General features: G+C 46.8%; 1 protein-coding gene across 2 annotated transcripts in view; it reads left to right on the top strand.

Moving 5' to 3' along the window:
* Nucleotides 1–23838, top strand: part of LOC136620531 (zinc finger protein 420-like) — a 254703-nt gene that overhangs the window by 25952 nt on the left and 204913 nt on the right. Inside the window, exons 7-10 of one of the 2 annotated variants that reach the window (XM_066595379.1) lie at nucleotides 21622–21764; nucleotides 21876–22043; nucleotides 22127–22250; nucleotides 22364–22461. In XM_066595379.1, the coding sequence (XP_066451476.1) occupies nucleotides 21622–21764; nucleotides 21876–22043; nucleotides 22127–22250; nucleotides 22364–22461 (533 nt within the window). The remainder of the gene's footprint in view (nucleotides 1–21621; nucleotides 21765–21875; nucleotides 22044–22126; nucleotides 22251–22363; nucleotides 22462–23838) is intronic. The other variant, XM_066595378.1, reaches the window with a different exon arrangement.

Here is a 23838-nt window from a genome sequence, read left to right as displayed (position 1 = left end):
TTGAAGTGAAGGGGCATTATTGAAACAGCGTAGCACAGCCACTATGGTATTTCCATTACATGGGAGTTATTGAAACAGCATTATGCTCTGTGCTACACGGTTTGGTATCAAGAACATCTTAAAGAGGGAAAAACAATTGCTATTTTTTGTTAACCCACCTGCTAAAATGAACAGAATATAGAAAAAGTGATTAAAGGGGTTATCCATTTACCAGACAACTCCTATTCAATAGGCCTAGCTGCGTTAAAATAATAAACTGAAATATACATACCCCTGAATGACAACTCCTTCTAGGTGCTTGATTTTTATTTTACAATGAGTATATTTTGGATATCGCTCAGGACTCTGACTGATTAGCTGAGCGGGCGCATGCTGTCAGCGCTGCAAATACACTGCTCTGTGTAAAGGCTGGTGCTTGTAACTGCAGGCACGGTTCCCACTGAAATCAATGGGGGCCGTACCTAGAGTGCCTATATGGAGGTCAGCGCAGAGGCTTCCAATCCAGCCTCTATGTATTTGCAGAGCTGACAGTATGCTCCTGCTCAGCTTATTGGCCAGAGTCCTGAGCGATGGACCCCGGCCGATCAACTTTTGATGACCTATCCTGATAATAGGTCATCAATAGTATTTTACTGGAAAACTCCTTTAAATTTTAGCTATCTCTACTAGAAATTATATTCTGCAATCTTTACAGAAAAAAGTGTTTACAAATACTATGTTTTTGTTTGTCTTCTGTCTCTTCTATATATTTACAAGTGATTTACTTATCATATGTTATACTATTTTTGGCCACCTGCACACGGCCGGGTTGGATCCCGCTGCGAGTATTCTTGCAGCAGGATGCGACTCGTGCCCCAGTATTGAGCTTATACTCACCCGTCCGGCGTCTTCTCTCTGCACTACAATGTGCTGGCTGATGCACAGCCACACATGCGCAATGCTGAGCCAGCGCGTCAGCCGTGACGTTTCTGTGTGGGTATTGTGAGGCTTGCACAGAAATAGGACATGCCGGGATTAGTTTACTGGCGAGTTTTCACGCGGTCAAAACACGGCTGTCTGCATAGGATTGCATTATCCAATGCACTCCTAAGGCAGCATGCATGGGCGGAAATTCTGCGGGAAATCCCGTTGCAGAATTTCCGCCTGTGTGCAGAAGGCCTTTCTTGTATTTCCATTTTAGTATGTTGCTTTTCTATTGTTTTAATTAAGCTTGATTGGTTAATTGAAAAAAAGAAAAATAGGGGGAAAATCGTTATTTGTTTTACTCCAGGTGAAGACTGGAGTAGAGGCCATCATGGACACCTCATATCTCTAAGGGCTCATGTCCACGGGCAAAATAAGAATTAAAATCCGCAGCGGATCACCCGCATGCGGATCCGCACCCCATAGGGATGCATTGACCACCCGCGGGTAGATAAATACCCGCGGATGGTCAATAAAAGTGATTTAAAAAAAAATGGCTCCATTTTCGTGCAGGTCTCCCGCGGGGACGGCTCCTGCGGGCTTCTATTGAAGCCTATGGAAGCCGTCCGGATCCGCGGGAGACCTAAAATAGGAATTTAAAAGAATTAACTCACCCGCAGTGTGCCGGGAATGTCTTCTCTCCTCACGGCCGGATCTTTCTTGCTTCGGCTCGGCGGATGTGCCCGGCGCATGCGCGCAGCACGTCGGCGACGTGCCGCCGGCGTGACGAGTTCATCCGCAAGTGGGTCTATACACTTCTGTATGGCCATATTAATGCACTTTGTAAGGTACATCGTGCATTAATTATGAGCCATACAGAAGTTATCAGAAGTTATTCACTTAAAGGAGATGTCCCGCGCCGAAACGGGTTTTTTTTTTTTTTAAACCCCCCCCCGTTCGGCGCGAGACAACCCCGATGCAGGGGTTAAAAAAACCACCCGCACAGCGCTTACCTGAATCCCGGCGGTCCGGTGACTTCAATACTTACCGCTGAAGATGGCCGCCGGGATCTTCTACCTTCGTGGACCGCAGCTCTTCTGTGCGGTCCACTGCCGATTCCAGCCTCCTGATTGGCTGGAATCGGCACGTGATGGGGCGGAGCTACACGGAGCCGCTCTCTGGCACGAGCGGCTCCATAGAAGAAAGCAGAAGACCCGGACTGCGCAAGCGCGGCTAATTTGGCCATCGGAGGGCGAAAATTAGTCGGCACCATGGAGACGAGGACGCTAGCAACGGAGCAGGTAAGTATAAAACTTTTTATAACTTCTGTATGGCTCATAATTAATGCACAATGTACATTACAAAGTGCATTATTATGGCCATACAGAAGTGTATAGACCCACTTGCTGCCTCGGGACAACCCCTTTAACTGCTCCGTTGCTAGCGTCCTCGTCTCCATGGTGCCGTCTAATTTTCAGCGTCCAATCGCTAGATTAGACGCGCTTGCGCAGTCCGGGTCGTCTTCTTTTCTGAATGGGGCCGCTCGTGCCGGAGAACGGCTCCCTGTAGCTCCGCCCTGTCACGTGCCGATTCCAGCCAATCAGGAGGCTGGAATCGGCAATGGACCGCACAGAAGCCCTGCGGTCCACCGAGGGAGAAGATCCCGGCGGCTATCTTCAGCAGGTAAGTAAGAAGTCACCGGAGCGCGGGGATTCAGGTAAGCGCTGTGCGGTTTTTTTTTTTAAGTCCCTGCATCGGGTTTGTCTCGCGCCGAATGGGGGGGGCTGTTGAAAAAAAAAACCCCCGTTTCGGCGCGGGACAACCCCTTTAAAGGAAATCTTAAGGCTCATTTAAAAATTCACACAGGAGATAAGCCATTTTCATGTGCAGAATGTGGGAAATGTTTTCATCTGAAAGGAAATCTTGAGGCCCATTTAAAAACTCACACAGGAGAGAAGCCATTTTCATGTACTGAATGTGGGAAATGTTTTAGTAAGAAGTTATTGCTGATTAAACATCAGAGAACTCATGCAGGAGAGAAATCATTTTAGGCCTCCTTCCCACGAGCGTGACGGGGTCCGCTGCGTAATATTACGCAGTGAAGCCCGTCACGGCGCCCCCCAGAGCCCCTATACTTACCTGCGGGAGATAGCGTGAAATCGCTTCCCCGCCCACCACCGCCGCGTCACCGCCCGTCACCGCCCACCACCGCCGCGTCACCGAGCGTGTCACGTGACGCGGCCGGCCGCGTCATTTGGCGTCAGATGACGCGCGGCGGTGGGCGGGAAAGCGTTTTTTCACGCTATCTCCCGCTGGTTACAGCGGGAGATAGCGTGAACGGACGGCTTCCATTGACTGCAATGGAAGCCGTCAGTGCGTACAGCCCGTCCTCACCCGCAGAAAATAGAGCATGCTGCGGGTGAGGACGGGAGAAATCGCGGTGCGTAATTCCGCGCTGGAATTACGCATCGTGAGCATTGTGCTATTAGGTTCAATAGAACCTAATAGCTGCGGGCAACGCCGCGGATTTTCGCCGCGATTTACGCGGCGGAAATCCGTTCGTGGGAAGGAGGCCTTAATGTTCAGAATGTTGTAAATTTCACAATCGTGGAACCTCATTGTAGGATCTGCTGCCTCAGACCGCTTTCAAATGAGCGTATATTAACTTTGGTCCATGTTTTGTGGACCAGAATATGGAGCTAATGTAAATCTATATATCTACTCATGTGGCTGCATTTTTCATAGCTGTTTCAAAAACCCAGCATGACCTTCTTATGTCTCTGTTTGCCTCCATTTTTGCATTTTATTCGTTTTATTTTCTATTGAACAAAAAGGGATCCATATTTGCCCTGCAGAGAATAAAACAAATGGCAGCAAGCACTGAGGCAAATACTGATAACATACAGTGCAATGTCATCTGTAACTTGTCTGTATTACGGATGTGTTACAGTATGCTTGTCTGAACCTGGCTAAGGATGAGTTCAAACTCAATGTAGTTCCTGCCGAATTTCAGCTGTAGAATGCAAGCTGAAATTCTGCGCCAATGTATAGTACAGTGTAGAGAATTGGGTCTTAAGAAATCTCATGCACTTATAGTGGAAAAAAATCAGCAGTGAAGATAGTCAAACTGCAAACTTTCACATCCGCAGCATGCTCTATTTGTTGTGGAAATGCTACAGATCTTCACAGCAGTTTTTCATACATTATAATTAATCTTACTATGAAGATCCGCAGGTGGATTTTAGTGTGGATTTATTCCGCGATGTGTGATCAGACTCTTGGGATGCCTTCTGATGTATAACTTACCCCCAACAGGAGCCATAGCATAACAGGACGGTGCAGGCAGGACTTCTCAAAGGACATGTGCCAAACAATTATAATGCTCAGATTGAGTACACACCGCCACTGTGCCCACACAATCAGGAGCAGGACTGTAAAACATAGCCACCATTCTGATGGGAATGGTTGTCAGTCATCGCCTTACCCCTTGTATGCCGCAACTAAAGCTGATTGAGGATTTGCATATTAAAGTATGCAGCAAACAAAACGGTCATCTGATAATGATCAGTATTACGGACCATGTTTTTTTATTCTATGGCCTATTTCCCAAGAGTAGGACTCTACAATAAGTGACTGAGGAATGAGACTTCATTAACCTAAATCAAAGATTTGGCTCATTCTACATGATTAAAAGCTACTCTTTGGGTTCCCGTACACGCAGGGTTTCTCCATGGTAAAGCACAGGTGAAGCTCTGCTGATTGCTGGTCGGCATATGAACTCATCCCATTGTTTGAATTAATGTGTACAAGTGCTGGTCGGTGATCAGCGGAGCTTCATTTGTATTTTGCTACAGAGAAATGTTGCGTGTACAGGCACCCTTTGGAAAACATAGGACCCATTGGATCTGGATTAACCTATTAACGATCAGAGTGTTTTGGTCCTTTGTGACCTGACACTTTTTAGAGATTTAGCACACTGGGTGATTCAACCGTCATAACTTTCTTTTCTTGCTTTACAAAAATGCATTTTGTATATTTTTGTGATGCATAGGTCTGTTTTTTAGTACCTTTCTTTTTTTTAAAAAAAGTTAGTTTTTTTTGTTTTATTAGAGGTAATATGTATGAAAAGTTATAAAATAAAAAGTTTTTTTTGTTTAGTTCTTTATGTTAGTGTAAATTGCAAATGTTAATAAAGTATGAGAATGGGTTAATTGTTTTGGTCATTTTGATGTATACTTTGTATAGTGTTGCATTACAAGATTGGTGTGGGGTGTGTTGTTTTTTTTTTTTACATTTTTTTTATTAGTATTTTTTTATATATCTTTTCCTAACATGTTCCCTATGACATCAAAAAAGACATTTCTATTTAGCATTTTTCCACTATAATTGGGGCATCCATGGGAACCCCAGTTACAGGTGAAAAGCAGCTCACTGTCATGCCATCTGCATCTAGTACAGCTGCTTTGGGTCTGCTTAGATCCAGCAGCTCTTCTATATTGGGGACACGTCAGTCATGTACGTACTGGGTCCCATAGAGGCAATAGCACTGCCGATTTCCTCTGTTCACTACATATTGCTCATTAAATTTTATGTGAGCCGGAAAAGATACAAGAAAGCTGTCCAATGGATAGCGCCGATCACAATAAAGTGAAAAAAAAGTTTTTAAAAAGTTAAAGATTCAGCTGCCCTCATGAAACGGATCTATGGGGGCAGCTGAGTGTACTCACCCCCATCCTTCGTGCTGTCCCCCGCTGATCTGGTCCCCCGGGACCAGACGCCGGCCTTCTGTGCATGCGTATAGTGCTGGGCCCCTCCGGACCACTCCCTGTTCATTATTGCTACATTCGTGCAGAGCTCAAGTACAGAGCCTCCCCAACAGGTCGGATCTAGATGTAACCTATGTCTGCAATGGATACATATAGACATGCATTATAACACCAAAATGTATGGAACACAAAATAGGGCAAGTAACAGCAACAGATATACCAGGATAGGAATGCTACCCCTAACCAATATAGCAGGGCCATTGCTCCAATAGGGGCGGCCACACAGTAGGAACCTAGGGGGCCAAATCTGTCCCTAGATGGAGAATAGGGAAGATGTTTAATACAAATGGAAAGAGCAATGTATATAACACAGTATATGGTTGAAGTAAATAAGCCTCACACAGAATTTATAGACAGAGGTATTTAGTTGAATGCAGTCCGCTGTCTGACCAAACACCTCAGGTAGGACACTAACCAGCGCCCGTGTAGAGGCGGGCCTGGAATAAAAACGCTTCCACTAAATATACTGTTAGTAACCATGTTAGTAGTTTATGGAGCAATTTGGTAAGTTTATTTCTTGTTCGTCATTAAGTTTCTGCAAGCAGAAAATTGAATGAAAGATCAGCCTATGTAAACGGGTAGTCGTTCACTTAGGAATGACGGCCTGTTCATTGTGAATCTCCGTCCCGCTCTACCTCCAGTCACTGAGTGCTCATCCCTGTGAAAAGCACAGGTTTGATTATCGCTGGGAGGGTATATGTGCCCAACAGTTCATTCCATATAAAAGGGCCTTTAGATAAATTATTCTCTGAGTGAGACATGTTTTGTCTTGTTTTGATTTTAAGTGTTTTTAATTCTTCGTGTCCTTAATAAAGCTTACATATGTTTGTCTATGTTGGTGCAAATAATTTTTTCTATAATATGCCTCTGGGGTTCAAATTGGTTAGAAGTATATACGGGCCAGGAAATAACTTGTCAAACCACACACTGCTTGATGTGGTGAAAGTTATTTGTCTGTTGATTGAGAGGCATCGGCTTTTATAGGGGCACATATTCAGTTACAACACATCAAATCTATTATAATTCATTTGTTACCATTGGTCAAAAGAAAAACAAAATATGAATATGCAGGATAAAGAATTTTATGGTTCAAACATTTTTTATTTATTTAGTCCGCCATGAATAAACATCGGTTACAACATTGTGGAGAAATGTCATGAATAAACATAGTTATAATTATCATATACTCAATCTGTCTTCATTTTCCATCCACGTTCTCTGTCTCTAGGGCAGTTTCTTTGTGTTTCTGTATAAACAAGACTATTATAACAATTGTGTGCCCTGGTGGGTCAGAAATTAGTTATTTAACAACGAGTAATAAACAACAGAAATAAGAAAAGAGAGAGAGAGAAAGGGAAGGGGAGGAGCTTTAAGTAGACAGTTAGAGAGAGAACAGGTGGGAGGTGGGCGGGGGTGGGTAGTAGGCGACCCTTATTTTCAGGTAGATAGCAGTAGGATTATGGTTTATGGTTTGATGGAGCTGGTTATGGAGGTGGCTGTAGATGCGGACAGAACTCCGTTGTCGAGCCACGCATTTAAGTCAGGGGAGAGTCAGAATTGGTTCCAGGTCAACCACGTTAAGATATATTTGTTGTGTCTCATTTCGTCTTTTGCGCAAAGTTCCTCCATATACCTTATGTGATCTAACGCTTCCAGCCACATCAATCTTGAGGGGGCTGTCGCAGATTTTCCGTTTCTGGGGATTATCTGGCGCATGGCCAGGACGAAAAATCTAAGTAGGGAACCTTTAGAGTGGGCTATTGAACCTGGAAACATGGAAAGCAAGGCCATTTCTGGCGTGAAGGTGGTTTTGCATCTACACACACAGGAATACAAGGCATTGACCTCCTGGCAGAGGGGGCGGATCTGGGAGCAAGACCACCATATGTGGACTAACGTACTGGTTTCTCTTTGGCATCTCCAGCAGGTATCCGGGTACTGGGGGAATATTTTGGCTAGTCCCACCAGGGTTCGGTACCATCTTGTTAAGATTTTATAGTTTAATTCTTGTAATTTACTGGATACATTTATTTTGTGGGTTACAATGTATGATTTCCTCCACGACTCCTCTGGGGGTGTGATTCCGAGGTCCCTCTCCCATTCTCGCTCTAGATCCTTGTTACCATTACGACTGTCTTCCTCTACTAACATCCTGTACAGTGATGATATTTTTTGTTGAGCCGTAGAGGCCGAGAGACACATCTTCTCGAAGGTGGTCAGTGGGCATCTTATCTGGTGTGCGTCACCTAAGGTCCCCGCATAATGACGCAGATGTAGGTATTGAAACCACGCTCCGGGTGGGGGTCTTTGTCCTTCCAATAGTTCATGTAGTGTTTTGAATCCGTCCCCTAGAGTTATGTCTCTGACCCGAAGAATCGTGTCTGTGATAACATTCGTCAGGGGGGGTACCTTTTAAAAAGATATCTATATTGTGCGTCTATATTGCTGACCAGGGGAGTGAGTGGGCCTGGTCTAAGGATCATGCCCGTTTTGGTCGCTGGTCTTAGCCAGGTCAAGACTAAGTCTTCCATAAATGGGGACCAGCCCAAGCCTTTATGTTTCCCGTTGCCTGGGACCCAAATGACTCCTCCGCCATTAAAGGGAACCGAGTCTTGTTCCATCTTTACCCACAGTTTCTGGGCTCTGCTGTGGAATAGATCTAGGATCCGTTTAGTCAGTGCTGCTTTATGGTATAAGGCAACATTTGGGATGCCCCTGCCTCCTCGGTCCTTGGGACCGGCGAGGGTCCTCCAGTTGCGCCTGGGCCTACCACCCCCCCAAATAAAAGCCATGATAGCTTTCCTAATCTGCACTAAGATTGACCTGGGTATATGAATGGGCACTGTTTGGAACAGGTAGAGGAATCGCAGTAGAGCTTTCATTTTTATTGCGTTTCTTCTGCCGAACCAGGACATGGGGACCAATTGCCATCTTTTAAAATCTGCTTCTAGTGTGGCAAGGAGGGGTTTATAGTTTTTTACAAAGAGCTTGTCTAAGTCTTTTGTGATTATGACACCTAGGTATTTGAGATCGTCCCGTTTCCATTTAAATGGGAGAGTGGGTTTCAAGGCTTCCACTTCTGAGTCCGCTAGAGTGACGTTGAGAATTATTGACTTACTGAGGTTCACTTTAAAATTGGAAAGTTTCCCAAACCTTTTAAATTCTGCTAGGACGCTAGGAAGAGCGATTCTGGGGTTTGTTACATATACCAGCAGGTCGTCCGCATATAGGGCTATTTTATTTTCCTTACTATCTATTCTAAAGCCGCTAATATTAGTGTTTGTTCAGAGAGCGTTTGCCAGGGTCTCCATCACTAGGATGTACAGGAAGGGAGACACAGGACAACCCTGTCTCGTGCCATTACGTATTTGTATGGATGGCGAGAGTTGACCATTGACCCGGACCCGAGCAGAGGGGCACTTGTATAGTGCCATTACCCAGCTCTTGAGTCTTGGTCCCATACCCACCCGTCCCAGCACCACCTCCAAGAACCTCCATCCCACCCTGTCAAATGCTTTCTCTGCGTCCACCGAGAGCAGGCACAGGGGATCCCCAGAGGCACGCGCCCGGGACACGAGGGCAAGTGTTCTGATTGTGTTGTCCCCTGCCTCCCTCCCCGGGACAAAACCCACCTGGTCCTTATGAATTTGTTAGGGGATACAGGATTGCAGACGGGTAGCTAAGATCTTTGAAAAAATCTTAGTATCCACATTTAAAAGGGATATCGGTCTGTAGCCGCTGCAGGATGCGGGATCCTTCCCTGTCTTGGGAATAACCGTTATCACTGCTTGTAGTGCTTGAGCAGGAAAGGGGCAGGAGCTGGATATGGAGTTGAATGCGTTAAGCATTAGGGGGGCCAAGTTCTCTGCAAGAAGTTTATAGAAGCAGGATGTGAAGCCATCTGGCCCCGGGCTCTTTCCAATTTTCCGGGACTGAATAGCTTCTTTTACTTCTTCGAGGGTGATGTCTCCCTCGAGCTCGCCCTCAACTGTTTCCGAGATGCGCTTGGGAGCAAAGTTAAGTAAGTAATTATCTCTGTCCTGTAGCAGAGCTTCATCTTGGTCCCCAAGCCTATCCAGCAGATTATATAGAGCATGGTAGTATTTATGAAAGCCATTTACTATTTTGGTGTTGGTATTAACTAGACCTTCATCTGGTGTGTTAATTGTGAAGATGTAGGTCTGCGGGGATTGTGGGTTTAGTGCTTTAGCTAGTCCTCTACCACATTTATTCCCATATTCGTAAAAGTATCCTCTAGCTCTGTCTCGTTGACTTAGAGAGGCCTGGTCCAGCAGTTGCAGAATCCGGCCACGTATTTCCGAAATTTCCGACGCCCTCGCATTTGACGGGTCTTTCTTGTTTATATTTTCAAGGTGAGTCATTTGGGACAACAGATCCTTCAAGATGGTTGCTCTTTCCTTTTTCAGGCGTGCCCCGTGGGAGATAAAGATTCCTCGGAGTACACATTTGAGAGCTTCCCATTTTGTAGGGTCTGGGGTGCTATCTGCTGAATGGTCTATGTTGAAATTTTCAATGGCCCGTTGTATCGCTTGTGTGCAAGCTGAATCCATCAACAGATTCTCATTTAAGCACCAGTTGATGTTAGTGGTGTCTTGTGTGGCGCATCTGATCGATCCCCATACCGGAGCATGGTCTGACCAGATGAAGGGGCCTATGGTACTTAAGGGGTCACGGTCTAGCAGTTTATGTGAGATGAATAGGTAGTCTAGGCGTTGGTATGAGTTATGGGACAGAGAAAAGAAACTGTAGTCTCTCTCTTTAGGGTGTAGAGTCCTCCACAGGTCGATGAGTCTGAGGCTAGCCAACTCCTTACGTAGCCTGCGCAGTGATGTGTGTGTAATTACAGACTTACTCTCAGAGGAGTCGAGTAAGGGTTCCATGCAGAGGTTGAAGTCCCCACCTAACAGTATATTGGAGCCGTCCGCGAAGGTTCTCAAGGCCCCCAGTACTCGGATTCCAAAGCGTATCTGCGCTTGCTTTGGGAAATATATATTAGTGATAGTAACAATCTCATTACAAATTTGAATTTTTAGGAAGACATATCTTCCGTCCTCACCAGTTGACAAGGAAATGAATTTGTGGGTGAGTTGTTTGTGTATGGCTATAGAGGTTCCTCTCGCTTTTTTACGAGGGTGCGGGCTGTGCTGCCATGTTGCATAATTGCGATTTTTACATTTAGGGATTTTATTTACTTGAAAATGAGTTTCCTGCAGGAGTGCAATCATAATTTTATGTCTGTGCAGGTGATCCAGTATTTGCCCCCTCTTGGCAGGTCTGTTCAACCCTCTCATGTTATAAGTGCCAAATGTGATGCTAGCCATAATCAATACTCAGGTACTGGGATTGTTTAGAGACCAGGGTGCGGGTGGGTAGGGTGACAGAAAGAGGGTAGGAGAGGGGGGGAAAGAAAGAGAGGTTTACAGAAAAAAACCTGCGGCATTTAGCGGCCGCATACGCTATCATGGTGAGAGGTGTTGTAGTCGCAGCTTTGTGCGACATTTCACCCTAGACGGGGAGTGGTAGGGCGCCAGGCAGAACGGGACCGGCCCCCACCCTCACCGCCCCCCCAAATAATTATTGTAACATTTGGGGTACCCAAGAGGGACCCTGCAAATAACCTCCAAACGACGGCAGATCAGAACGGATAATCCGATATAGAAAAGTAACTTGAAGATGTTATGAGCGACGAATGTTCCAGCAGCGAAAGAAGGTGCTGCCAACCGGGCAGTCAGGCCATTTTTTATGCTCTCCCCACGCCAAAAGGTCGGGTCGTGCGTGAGGAGGGGGATCAGAGGAGGTCTAGCTCCCGAGTCTCTTTGTCTTCCTTCAGTAGAGTCCCTGGCTAGTCCTCATGAAGGTTTCACTGTGGGGCAAGAGACATCAGGTGCTGGTTTCAGGTCCTCTACGGCGCTCGTGACGCTGTTTGGGTTGTACGGTCTGCCAGCGCTCCTGGGCTGTTGGAGCCAGCAAGGTTGGTGCGTTTGGCCAATCGGGGAGTGCAATCATTGGGAGCTGGAAGGTCCCCAAAAATTTAGGTAGGTCTCCTAGCATGCAAAATGTGTCTGACTTGCCTTCTTTTCTAGCAATCAGGGAGAATGGGTATCCCCAGCGGTATGGTATGTCCCTTTCTTTGAGCAATGCTAGTAGCGGCCTCATAGCGCCCCTGAGGCGGAGAGTGTGGCGCACAAGGTCTTGAAGTAAGACAAATGGTTTGCCATCATGCGCAAGATTCCCCTTTTCTCTGGCAGCGCGCATAATGGATTATTTTTCTCTAAAAAAGTGGATCCTGCATATTATATCCCTTGGTCTGTTTGGATCAGTCGTCTTGGGTCCCAGCGCCCTAGGTATCCTGTTGATTATGATCGGATTGTCTGGTGCGCGATCTAGTAATTGTAGAAAAAATGTTTGCGCCCAAGTCTCTAATTGGAGGTCCTCTACTTCTTCAGATAAACCTCGGATGCGAAGATTGTTTCGTCTATTCCTGTTTTCGAGGTCATCTATGTGCATAGTCAGGCTGGCGATTTGATCAGTTTGAAATTATATGGCTTGCCTGTGTGATTCTAAAATGGCCACTGTGTCCTCTTGTGCCTGCCTTCTCTACCTGCAGCAATCTGTGTCCCATCTGCCGAATATCAGAGTGGATACGGTCAAGGGCTTGCTTGTTAGATGTTTCAAATTTTGTGAACAATGCTTGGAGCTCACTTTTTGTGGAGATTGACATTATGTGGATTTTCCATTGTTCAGTGTCCTTATTAGAGATTTCCCCTTCATGTAGGTTATCAGCCGGGCTGCTAGGTATGCTGCTCTTTGGGGACATCGACCACCCCGGCGGGTCATTGCCCCTTTTAGTGTTGGTAAAGGTGTAATGTGCAGCAGGTGAGGCTTCTGTGGATGTGGCTGCATGTGCTGAGGGGGAGTCCATGTTGGTGCAACTCACTGTTTTGTCGCTCCCTCCTGCTTCCTTTGGCATCTCAGGTGCGGGAGCCTCCCGTGCTGAAAGCCCCTGGTGTGTGGAGGCTGTCTCCTTCTTCCTCCGTGGGGTGCCAAGCGATGGTGACCGCAGCGGCGGCAGAGCCGGGTTGTTCGGCACAGTGCTCGGCGGGGAGTACTGGGACCCACGTGATCTCGTCGGAGCGGATGCCGGCGCTATCTTTGCCTGCTTCCCGCCGCTCTGACCAGGAGCGCCGAGAAACCGCTCCATTGCCCCTCTTCCGCCACCGCTTTTGTCTCTGGGATGTTCTTCTTGCCCATCCTATCCTGGATGGGCAAAATTCGCGGTTCTGAGGGAGGTTGCTGCCCGGGAAAGGTGAGTACAGCGGGAGCCCGTCTCACACACATCCTATCTCGGCATTCGCTGGCCACGCCCCCCAAGAATTTTACATTTTAAATGCCAATCAGACGCACGCAGGCGCAGATTTGATCATACATGATTAACTTCTTGGAACAGTAAATCTAAACAATAAGTTGTTTAGAGAGAATGTTTAGGAACATATGTGAACAGTTAGGAACATGTCAGTTTGACTCGTCAGCCAGTCTAAATGTCACAATAGCCATCTTCTGGAGCAAAACCCTTAGTGATTCACTCAAGGCTTATTAAATAACCATTTAATATCCATAAATCCTCCAGAATAGGACAAATGAATACAGTGAAAAAGAGGCATAGAAAATGGCTTCTTGCTTACAAAATCGCTCCACATAAGATAGAACATGGATTCATATTTATTTCACTAACATTTACTATGAGAGTGTGCATTTCCTTTTTATGTCGTTTTTTCTCTATCATACAACTATATTTTAATAATATGCTCACTGTGGATCCAGAGTGCTGTTTCGGTGGTTCAGTGCCCCTGATCCGACCCATGATGCCTCCCGGTCCTGTGGCCCGGTACCTTCCAGTAAACCGCTCATGTTTGCTTGTGATGTAGAAGCCCCAGCTGGTTTATGGAACATCACTGATGATATCCCATCTGGGGGCCTCCCATTGGCTGCAGCAGTCGCTTGAGTAAACAATCACGTGATCGTTGCAGCCGAAAAAAATAGACCATCTGGAGGACCAGAACGGCAGTGCGGGGAACAGCGTGGCGAGATGAATATCTCTGTTTTATTATATATATATATATATATATATATATATATATATATATATATATTTTTTTTTTTTTTTTTTTTTTTAATCTACCTATATCTATATATATAAAATCTGGGATTATACAGATATTTTGAATTAGTGTGTTCCAGAGGACCGATGCTGCTCTAGAAAGGTCCGAGAGGCGAGCATGTGAGGTTCGGATTAGAGGGTCGTTTAATGTGAATGTGTTAGCAGATTGGAGTGTGCAGGCTGGGTGATGTATGGACAGAAGGGAAGTGATGTACGGTGGTGCGGTGCTATGGAGAGTTTGTGGGTGAGGGTGAGGAGTTTGAATCTAGATCTGTAATGGATGGGCAGCCAGTGCAGTGATTGGCATAGTGCAGAGGCATCTGAGAAACAGCTGGATAGGAAAATGAGTCTAGCTGCATTTAGTATGGATTGGAGAGGGAAGAGTCTGGTGTGGGGAAGGCCGATGAGCAGCGAGTTGTAGTAGTCAATTCGGGAATGGATGAGAGCGACAACGAGTGCCTTTAACGTGTCTGTGGTGAGAAACGGATGGACTTTAGTGATGTTCCTGAGGTGCAGCTGGCATGTTCGGGCCAGAGATTGGATGTGGGGGGTGAAGGAGAGGTCAGAATCCAGTGTGATCCGAAAACAGCGGGCGTGCTGTCTGGGGGTTACGATGGTGCCAGATACTGATATGGAGATGGGGAGAGGTTGGGCTGGAAGGTGGAAAATAGCTTCATCTTATACTTTCTTATTTCTTGCTTTCTCACTATTAACTTCACCTCTCCCTCACCGCTGCACTAATTCCTTCAGAACTCTACTTGCTTCTGTCACTGACCAGAACTACAACACCCACTGATCTCTCTAGAACTGGGCGGATGTATTTATAGACTCTGGGTCCTCCCAGGAGCATAGAGCTGGGGGGCTAGACAGGTGCATGAGAATAGACTCATTGTGTATACACTCCGGGGTTTTGGGCTCTATGGTTCTCTAGTTATCAACTACATTTTAGCAATGTAAATAAATAGAATAAAACTTTATTAATAAAATAACATTACACTATAAATCTGTGTAGTCACAACTTCCGGCCACTAAATAAACGCATATCAGCTGTGTAAATACGCTGCGTATTTAAGCAATCAAAACCCCTTCTGCATACCAATATCGCCCCGTCTTGCAGAGTTTAGTACAAATACACTCCATATTACCGCCTGCAGAAGATAAATGCAGAAGCGCCCATGTATTTGTGCCAGCACATTCAATGGGAAAAGCAAAGATGGCGGCAAGAAGTAAGGGAGGAGCAAAACCCAAATAATGGTGATAGTCCAGGACTGTGGAGGTTCAATAAGTGCTTGAAATGGTGGAGGTGCTGCCTGCCAGATGACGCCCCACCTAGATGGGCGTAAATGTACAGAGAGGGAAGGGTGAAAGGACGGGTGAATAGGAGCAACTCTCTAGATAAAGGGGATATTGGAGATAGAAGCTTCTCTTGTATTACATAACGTGTGGAGCCAGCATGTGAAAACACGTTTCGGCGTCACACCCCTTCATCAGTCCGCTGGTTAAAACATAAAAAACTAAGTGATGTGGATAACAAGGTAGGAAAATATATATATATTAGAGTTTAAATGTATAATCTATAATGTACGGCTTTATCGTATGTCATTACACGCCGGATCTGCGCCGCACGCTCTGAACGGAGCCTCCAATGCCGGTGTGAACAGAGCCTCATAGAGATGTGCTTCAGCAGCCTGCGGCCATCTACTCTACCGCTGGGGGAAGGTAATGAGGAGACTGACAACAAGTAGAACCGAGGGGAGGAGTCTACTTACTCATCTCACTGTGTGCTGGAGGTAAACTAACCTGTCTGCTCTAGTGACTGCAGGACCTGTAATGATGTCATGGTTATGTGATCTGCACTTAAAGGGGTTGTCCTGCGCCGAAACGGGTTTTTTTTTTAATAGGCGCCCCGTTCGGCGCGAGACAAACCCGATGCATGTGTTAAAAAAAAAACCAGATAGTACTTACCCGAATCCCCGCGCTGCGGCGACTTCTTCCTTACCTTGCTAAGATGGCCGCCGGGATCTTCACCCACGGTGGACCGCAGGTCTTCTCCCATGGTGCACCATGGGCTCTATGCGTTCCATTGCCGATTCCAGCCTCCTGATTGGCTGGAATCGGCACACGTGACGGGGCGGAGCTACGAGGAGCAGCTCTCCGGCACGAGCGGCCCCATTCAGAAGGGAGAAGACCGGACTGCGCAAGCGCGTCTAATCGGGCGATTAGACGCTGAAATTAGATGGCACCATGGCGACGGGGATGCTAGCAACGGAGCAGGTAAGTGAATAACTTCTGTTTGGCTCATAATTAATGCATGATGTATATTACAAAGTGCATTAATATGGCCATACAGAAGTGTATACCCCCACTTGCTTTCGCGGGACAACCCCTTTAACACTGTGGAGATGCCAATTCTGCATCATGTGACCAGTAAGAGCTGAAAGGTCCTTTAGCTACGAACATTACACCATCCATCCCATGTATATAACTGGTCACATGACTGTGACATCACCAAAGGTCCTGTAGCCACTAAGATTTAGCCCATCATCACCGAAGATCCGGAAGTTATTAGTCTGCTCCTCTGCAGGACAGTGCTGGTCGGGGTGCCTGTGACTTGTAGTCCGCCCGTCTTGTTTCTTTATTTATCAGCAGGCGGTTTTTCAGTCAGGGTAATTCAGTGAGTTTAAGGCTGGGTTCACACAGGGCGGATTTGCCGCGGTTTGCCGTTGCATTTCCGCACTGTGGCAAAACCGCTGCGTTTGCAGTGCAATGCAGCACAAATGAGATTTGCCAAAAAGCTGTTCTCACAGAACGGATTTTTTCCGCACAGCCGCAGTGCGAAATGCAACTGCGGCGCAGTTTTCAAAGATGCAGCATGTCCATTCTTCAGTCTTTTCCGCAGCGCTTTTTTGTCCATAGACCTCTATGGACGCAGCTAAATCCGCACCAAATACGTGGCAAAAAGTAAAAAAGCGCTGCGGAAAAAAACGCTTGCGGATTTTTCCGCACAAAATTCCGCAAGGCCAAATTAACCTTTGAAGCAAAACCGCTACGGAAAAACCGCAACAAAACCGCGGCAAATCCGCCCTGTGTGAACCAAGCCTTAGGCTCTCGGTTTATTATAGCTGCAGAGATGTCAACCCGGGAGAGTCCTTCACAGGGCGACACTGCAGCAGCAGGTTGGGACTAATGGGAGGGGCCTTTCCCTTGGCCTAAATTAAAGGGCGAGACTATTATATTCAGAAATTCTATATTCTATATATCTGTCAGTGCCAGAATACACCGGCGACAGAGCGGAAGCCACTGCTCCAACCCCTGTGTAGTGGCTGGCGACAGTAATTACAAGCACAGAAGTTGGGGACAGGGCTTTGGGAAATGTGGAGTAATAAGTGGTGAAATGGGATGTGGGACTCAGCTGGCATATGTGGCATGCATACAGCGTGGGTGTCAGCTATTTATTACAGCTGACACCCACGGCAATAGCTGCAATCAGCCGCTGTCAATCGCGGTGAGATCGGGGAGCTGTGCGGGTGTCATGGCAGTCGGGGCCCAGGGCTGCCTTGGGAGACTGCCCATCAAGCCTTTCCCGTTGGGTGGCTTGATAGACTGCCTGTCAAAAAGCAGTATGATGTAACGCTATAGTATTACGTCATACTGCAGGAGCGATCAAAGCATCGCTGGTTGTGGTCTCCCCTGGGGACTGAAAGAAAGTGAAAAAAAACAATAAAGTTTTACTAATTATTTAAACAAAAAAAAGTAGTGAAAATAATTTAAAAAAATTAAATATCTTTTAAAAAATACAAGTAGTACAGCAAAAAAAAAAAAAACCCCTATATTTGTTTGGTATCACAGTAACCGTACCGACCCATAGAATAAAGTTATCATGTCATGTTTGTTGCAGTTTGTGCGCCGTAGAAACAGGGAGCACCAAAAGATGAAGGAATGTCTTTTTTTTTCAATTCCTCTCCACTTAGAATTTTTTAAAAGTTTTTCAGTACATTACATGGTACAATAAATAGCACCTTTGAAAAATACAACTCACCCGCAAAAACGAGCCCTCATACAGCGACGTCGATGGATAAATAAAGGAGTTACAATTTTTTAAAAGGGGGGAGGAAAAAACGAAAATGGAAAAAAGCAAAAAAGCTCCGTCACTAAGGGGTTAAAGTTTATATCCTTCATGTAGGCCTTAGTTAAGTAATAAGTTAAACACTGCCAATTACAAGTTGGAAATCTTTATATAAATATATATACTTAATAGCGACCCTAGAAGTAGTTAATTCAAGCCTAACCAGCTAGCCTGCAGGCCGGGTGTGACCTGGGAGATAGTCCTGCCTATAGATTGACATCACTGCTTATGCTGAGTTTTATTAAAGGGGTTGTCCTGCTAACCTTTTTATTCCCTTTCTTCCCCTTATAAAGCTGGCCTGAAGGATTTTTCAAAGATTGCGCCGCTGGGGTAGTTCCCATGATGCGCTGCTCCCTCTTCCCTCAGCGTACGCACTCCCGATGATGCCGGTCACATGACTAGAAGATCGACGTTATAATGGAGACTCACCGCTAACATGCTGAGAGCGATGTCGGGCTGTGAGTGACAGCCCGATACAGCTCTCCCATCCGCGAGTCCCTTCACTGCTTTGATTAGAGCCAGCAGCTGCCCGGCCCCGTTCAAAGCAATGAGAGAACAGGGAGAGCAGTGCGATCTCCTGCTACTGCTCTGACAGCTATAGCAGGATATTCCTTCATCTCCCTGGCATGTCCCCCCATCACTGGACACTGGGACAGCAGTGTCCCAGCCTCTGTGATAGACATGATGATTAGTCAGTGTAAAATGTCTATCGATTTGTACTAAACTAGACGTATTATGTGTGTTTTGTGACTTCAGCCTAATGTGGAACTCTGCTGCATAAGGAAAGAGTTAAATCACAGTGTTATGTTACTGCTTATGTGTTCATCTTAAGTGTTTTCCCAGTCCTCCCCATCCCCCCACACAGAATCTTCTTCAACAAAGAGATATCTACTTTCAGTTTCAGTTTTAAGCACATGTTTGTGAGACAAAGACTTGCTTATACATTGGACTTGAGAGAAGGTGGGCAGGAAGGAGGGGGGATTCTATATGATCCGACAAATGAGAATCCTATATGTTACTGATGTAATTTGTTGCACGCCCATTTTATGCTTTACAATGAAAGGGGCTGTCTGGGTGTTTCTGACCAGAGAGCCATTTTGGATATGAGACTGATAGCTTATGTCTGACCTGCTCGATGATGTGTGCACACTATACAATTCGGAAGCTACAAAATACCCCGAAACCTGCTGGAGAAAACCATAATCCAGCACACCTCCAGTGATGAGGGGACATGCTGTGGGGATGAAGGAATCTCCTGCTACAGCTGTCACAGCAGTAGCATGAGATTGAGATCTCTGAGGATCTCAATCCTCTGCCATTGAAAGTGAAAGTAAAACAAAACATGTCCCCACACACACATGCCCCCTCCACCTTCGGGTCGTGAGCGGGAACTTAGGACTGCATTTCTGCTGCATTCACACTCTGCGCCACATGAGGCGTCATGTAGATTTGTTTAATGAATAGCCTGGGCAGACTGCACAAAGCCAAAATAATTTATAGTATGTGGGGAAGGGGGTCACAGGACCTGGTGGATCTGTCTTCATCATATGTTTAGGGCAATTAATTACACATACCATCCCTGTTCAGCATAAATGGGGTTGTGAAAAGACGGAGCTCATGTGACTGGGGGTAGTAGCTGAATTAAGCTGAAGGGGATGAGCCATTTGGAAGGTGCCAGGATCTGATGCTGAGGCCAGATCCTGGACCCATGAGGAAAGCTGATGGACATCTGATTGGGGAGATGCATTGACGCCATATCCCTGATATCATAAGCGGTGAACGGGATCTTCTACCATGTCGAAAGTGGCCAGACACTTGGTCATTGTTCTGTGTTGTGGCGTCTCCTGTGATATTGCTGTAATTTGGGATTACAAATAAGAGTTGAGCTTCATCTGGATTGTCTGGCTGCTGTATGAAGGAACTCTTGAATTGTGCCCCAGCAGTTAAAGGGGTTGTCTCGCGAAATCAAGTGGGGTTATACACTTTTGTATGGCTATATTAATGCACTTTGTAATATACATCGTGCATTAAATATGAGCCATACAGAAGTTATTCACTTACCTGCTCCGTTGCTAGCGTCCATGTCTCCATGGATCCGTCTAAAATCGCCGGCGGCTTGCTTTTTTAGACGCGCTTGCGCAGTCCGTTCTTCTGCTCTGAGCACGAGCCGCTTCAGTGTGCTCGCCGCTACAGCTCTTCTGCGCATGTGCAGACGAGCTGTAACTTCTCGGGAGCGCGCTGGAGCGGCCATTCTGCTACCATCCTCTGTTAGAGAATGGTGCAGAAACTTGAGGAGCCCAGCCGAGAAGCCCACCAGCCCAGCCGAGAAGCCCAGCCCAGCCCTGCCGTGAAGCCGCCCATGTAAGTGAGGGGTCGGGGGTGATGTGTGCGCTGGGGGGCCTGCCGCCGGGCCCCGAACCCTGCCGCCGGGCCCCGGAGCCTTCGTCTGTTGTCAGGGGCCTACCGCCAGGCCCCGGAGCCTTTATCTGTTGTCAGGAGCCGGCCGCCGGGCCCCGGAGCCTTCGTCTGTTGTCAGGAGCCTGCCGCCGGGCCCCAGAGCCTTCGTCTGTTGTCAGGGGCCTGCCGCCGGGCCTCGGAGCCTGCCGCCGGGCCCCAGAGCCTGCCGCCGGGCCCCAGAGCCTTCGTCTTTTGTCAGATGCCTGCCGCCGGGCCCCGGAGCCTTCGTCTGTTGTCAGGGGCCTGCCGCTGGGCCCCGGGGCCTAGCGCGGGGGAGCTGGGGCCTAGCGTAGGTTACCTGCTGCCTGGCGGTGGGTGACTGTGGCCCAAGAGCGTGTGCTGTGGTCGGTGGCCGCGGTGGGTCCGGTCGGCGGCTGCGGGGTGTCTGGTTGTCAGGGAGACACAGCTGGTAGCGTCTCGGGAGGGCACACGTCGGGCTACAGCAAGCGACGGGAAAAGAGCTGGCAGCCATCTTTGGGAAACTTTTTATAAGTTGCTGAAACGCTGGAACTGTAAGTAGAAACTGGCTAGAAAAGTCATTTACACGGATGCTTAGTAATGTATGCTTAATAAGGGGGACTGGGCAAAAAAAAAATTCACTGCTTCCTCGAGACAACCCCTTTAAAGAGTTACAATGAATTTTTGGACTGGATCGGTCACACATGCGGGAGGAGTCAGGCTGAGCTTCATGTAATGCTTACATGTGCAGGTAGGTACAGAAATCATTCAGGAAATTCGCCCTTGTAAATGCCCCCTAATAGAGATGTGTGTTCTTCACGAGCCTTCGGCCACATTCATCTGCTCTATGGAAAGTAATGAGGAGACGGACAAAAAGGGGAACCGTGGGGATCGCTCTACTTTCTTGTCCCATCTGTATGTTGGAGTCGGTGCACTAACTTATCTGTACATGTTATATCCTAGTGACTTTAGGATCTTTGATGATGTATATATTGTGTGGCCCTATACTAACTATATAACAGGGGTGGCTGACTAATATATACCAGATTACTGATCAGAATATTCTATAAGACTCCTTCATATCTAAATCACCTCCATTCTATGCTGTCACTAATCATCTATAATCCCCTAGTAGTGAGACCCTTCATGGAAGATGTTCTTGTCTCCCTCAGGTTCCTTAGGCTCAGGACTCTCACAGATGAAGACGATGGTCTTTTCCATCAATAACCCACCGAGGATGGAGAAGGACAGAGACCACATGGCTGCCCGAATATTAGACCTCACCTTGGAGATCATCTACTGGATAACTGGGGAGGTGAGAGCTTCACATGATGTCACTCTTATCTCTAGTAATAAACAGGGGAATAACGGGAAAGGTGAAGGACTCTTAGCCTCCATGTAGTGATCAGTGTCTCACTATCCACAGGATTACACAGTAGTGAAGAGGTTGTCTGGTGAGTGTGTGACCCCCCGTGTGTCAGGAGGAGGCAGCCGAACCCAAAGCCCCGTCACCGAGCCTTCACCCCATTCACTGATACATGAGCAGAAGATCCTAGAACTTACCCACAGGATCACTGAGCTGTTGACCGGAGAGGTGAGCGCTGCTGGGAATGGGGCACATTATATGATAACCCCAAGGGAGGAGTCTGGAGGATGACGGTATATTGTGTGTGTCAGGTTCCTATAAGGTGTCAGGACGTCACTGTCTATTTCTCCATGGAGGAGTGGGAGTATTTAGATGGACACAAGGATCTGTACAAGGACGTCATGATGGAGGATCATCAGCCCCTCCCATCACCGGGTAAGAGGAGACCTTCATTGATTATAGAGGACCGTTTTGAGGGTCGGCTAGTCCCGCCATCAGCTGATCATCAGATATATAATGTATTTAGTGTTTCTGGTTATTTCCTATAGATGGATCCAGTCAGAGAAATCCTTCAGAGAGATGTCACAGTCCTCTATATTCCCAGGATTGTCCAGAGGAAGAGGAACATGTCCCACTTTATCATCAGGTAGATGAAGCTGAGATTTCTGTAAATCCTCTACAGACAGATGTAATGGAGCTTTCTACTAATCTTCTCCGGCAGCAGTGTAGTATGCTCTGTGCTCTCTGTCATCTGGTTATTGTGGGCTGTCAGTTATAGCGGCTGCAAATGGTTTCTAGTGTTTTAAGGCCTCTATTACACGGGTGACAGCAATATCACTGAGAGGATATCGCAGCAATGTTCTGTGCGATATCACTGTGTTTTCTGGTAGCCATAACACAATTTTTTGGAAGCACCACCCTGAAAATACGGTTGCGCTGCATTAAAAAAGAACGAATGCATTGCATAACAGCCGCTGTCCACTCCACTGCAGTTCTCCTCAGAAGGTCGTGACACACTTGCTTGTAGCTTTCATAAGTGCTTCCTGGTCAGGGGTTCAAAAACCCCGCCTCCAGGAAGCGCTGGCTCTGATTGGTTCTCGAGTGCCGCGGCGCAGCCAATCCCTGCAGCACTCAATGAACCAATCACAGCTATCACATTGAATAGCCAGAGGCATCTGGTTAGAATTCTCCATGTAAAGAGTCAAGCAAGTCTTGCAGAAATCACATCCACATTCAATGCAGCAGGCCCCACACACATATCTTATAGGTCAATGCAGCGTTATTTAGCTTCCATTGGACATGGTAGCAGAAGACAACACTTGGGACAGTACCTCATCTGGTTTCTTGAGGTTGCTAGTTGGACCCTAAAGGACTGGCAACATGTGGCATTGTCCAATGAGTCATGGTACCAATTGTTTCAGGCTCATGTGTTGTATAGACCCCTTGAACTCCAGTTGTCAGCAAGGCACTGTGCAGGCTAGTGGTTGTTCTATGCTGCTGTGGGGCTGTTTTCATTGTAGGGATTGGGTCCACTGATCTGCCTAAACATATTCACCAGTGCCTGCTATGTTTCACTGCTTAGTGACCATTTGCAGCCCATCATGGTCTACATGGACCCCCCACAATGATGTGACATTCCAGCCAGATCATGCACTATGTCTTTGGACACAAGTTGTCCAAAATTGGTTCGCAGAGCATTCTGAAGAGTTCCTACGAATGGTGTGGCCTGCACATTCACCTGACATGAGACTAGTCAAGCATTTATGGAATGTGGTGGAGAGATCCATTTACAACAGAGACCCCGCACCTAGAAATGTCCTAGAGCTATGGGTAGCTATCCAGTCGGCACTCAATATTCCTTTACACATTGACTGTCCACTTGTGAAATTGATGCCAATCTAGTTACTACACTTTACAACACCATAGGGCATCTTACAGGATATTGGTTCCTGTCTCAATGCTTTTGGCACGTCAGTGTAGGTTAGTTTCCATTCCCTTGAGTGGATATTCTTCCTTCTCCTGG

This window comes from Eleutherodactylus coqui, chromosome 3 (assembly GCF_035609145.1).
Source record: "Eleutherodactylus coqui strain aEleCoq1 chromosome 3, aEleCoq1.hap1, whole genome shotgun sequence".
Taxonomy (NCBI): domain Eukaryota; kingdom Metazoa; phylum Chordata; class Amphibia; order Anura; family Eleutherodactylidae; genus Eleutherodactylus; species Eleutherodactylus coqui.
The sequence above is the reverse complement of the archived record's forward strand: the minus strand, read 5'-3'. Positions and strand labels throughout refer to the sequence as shown.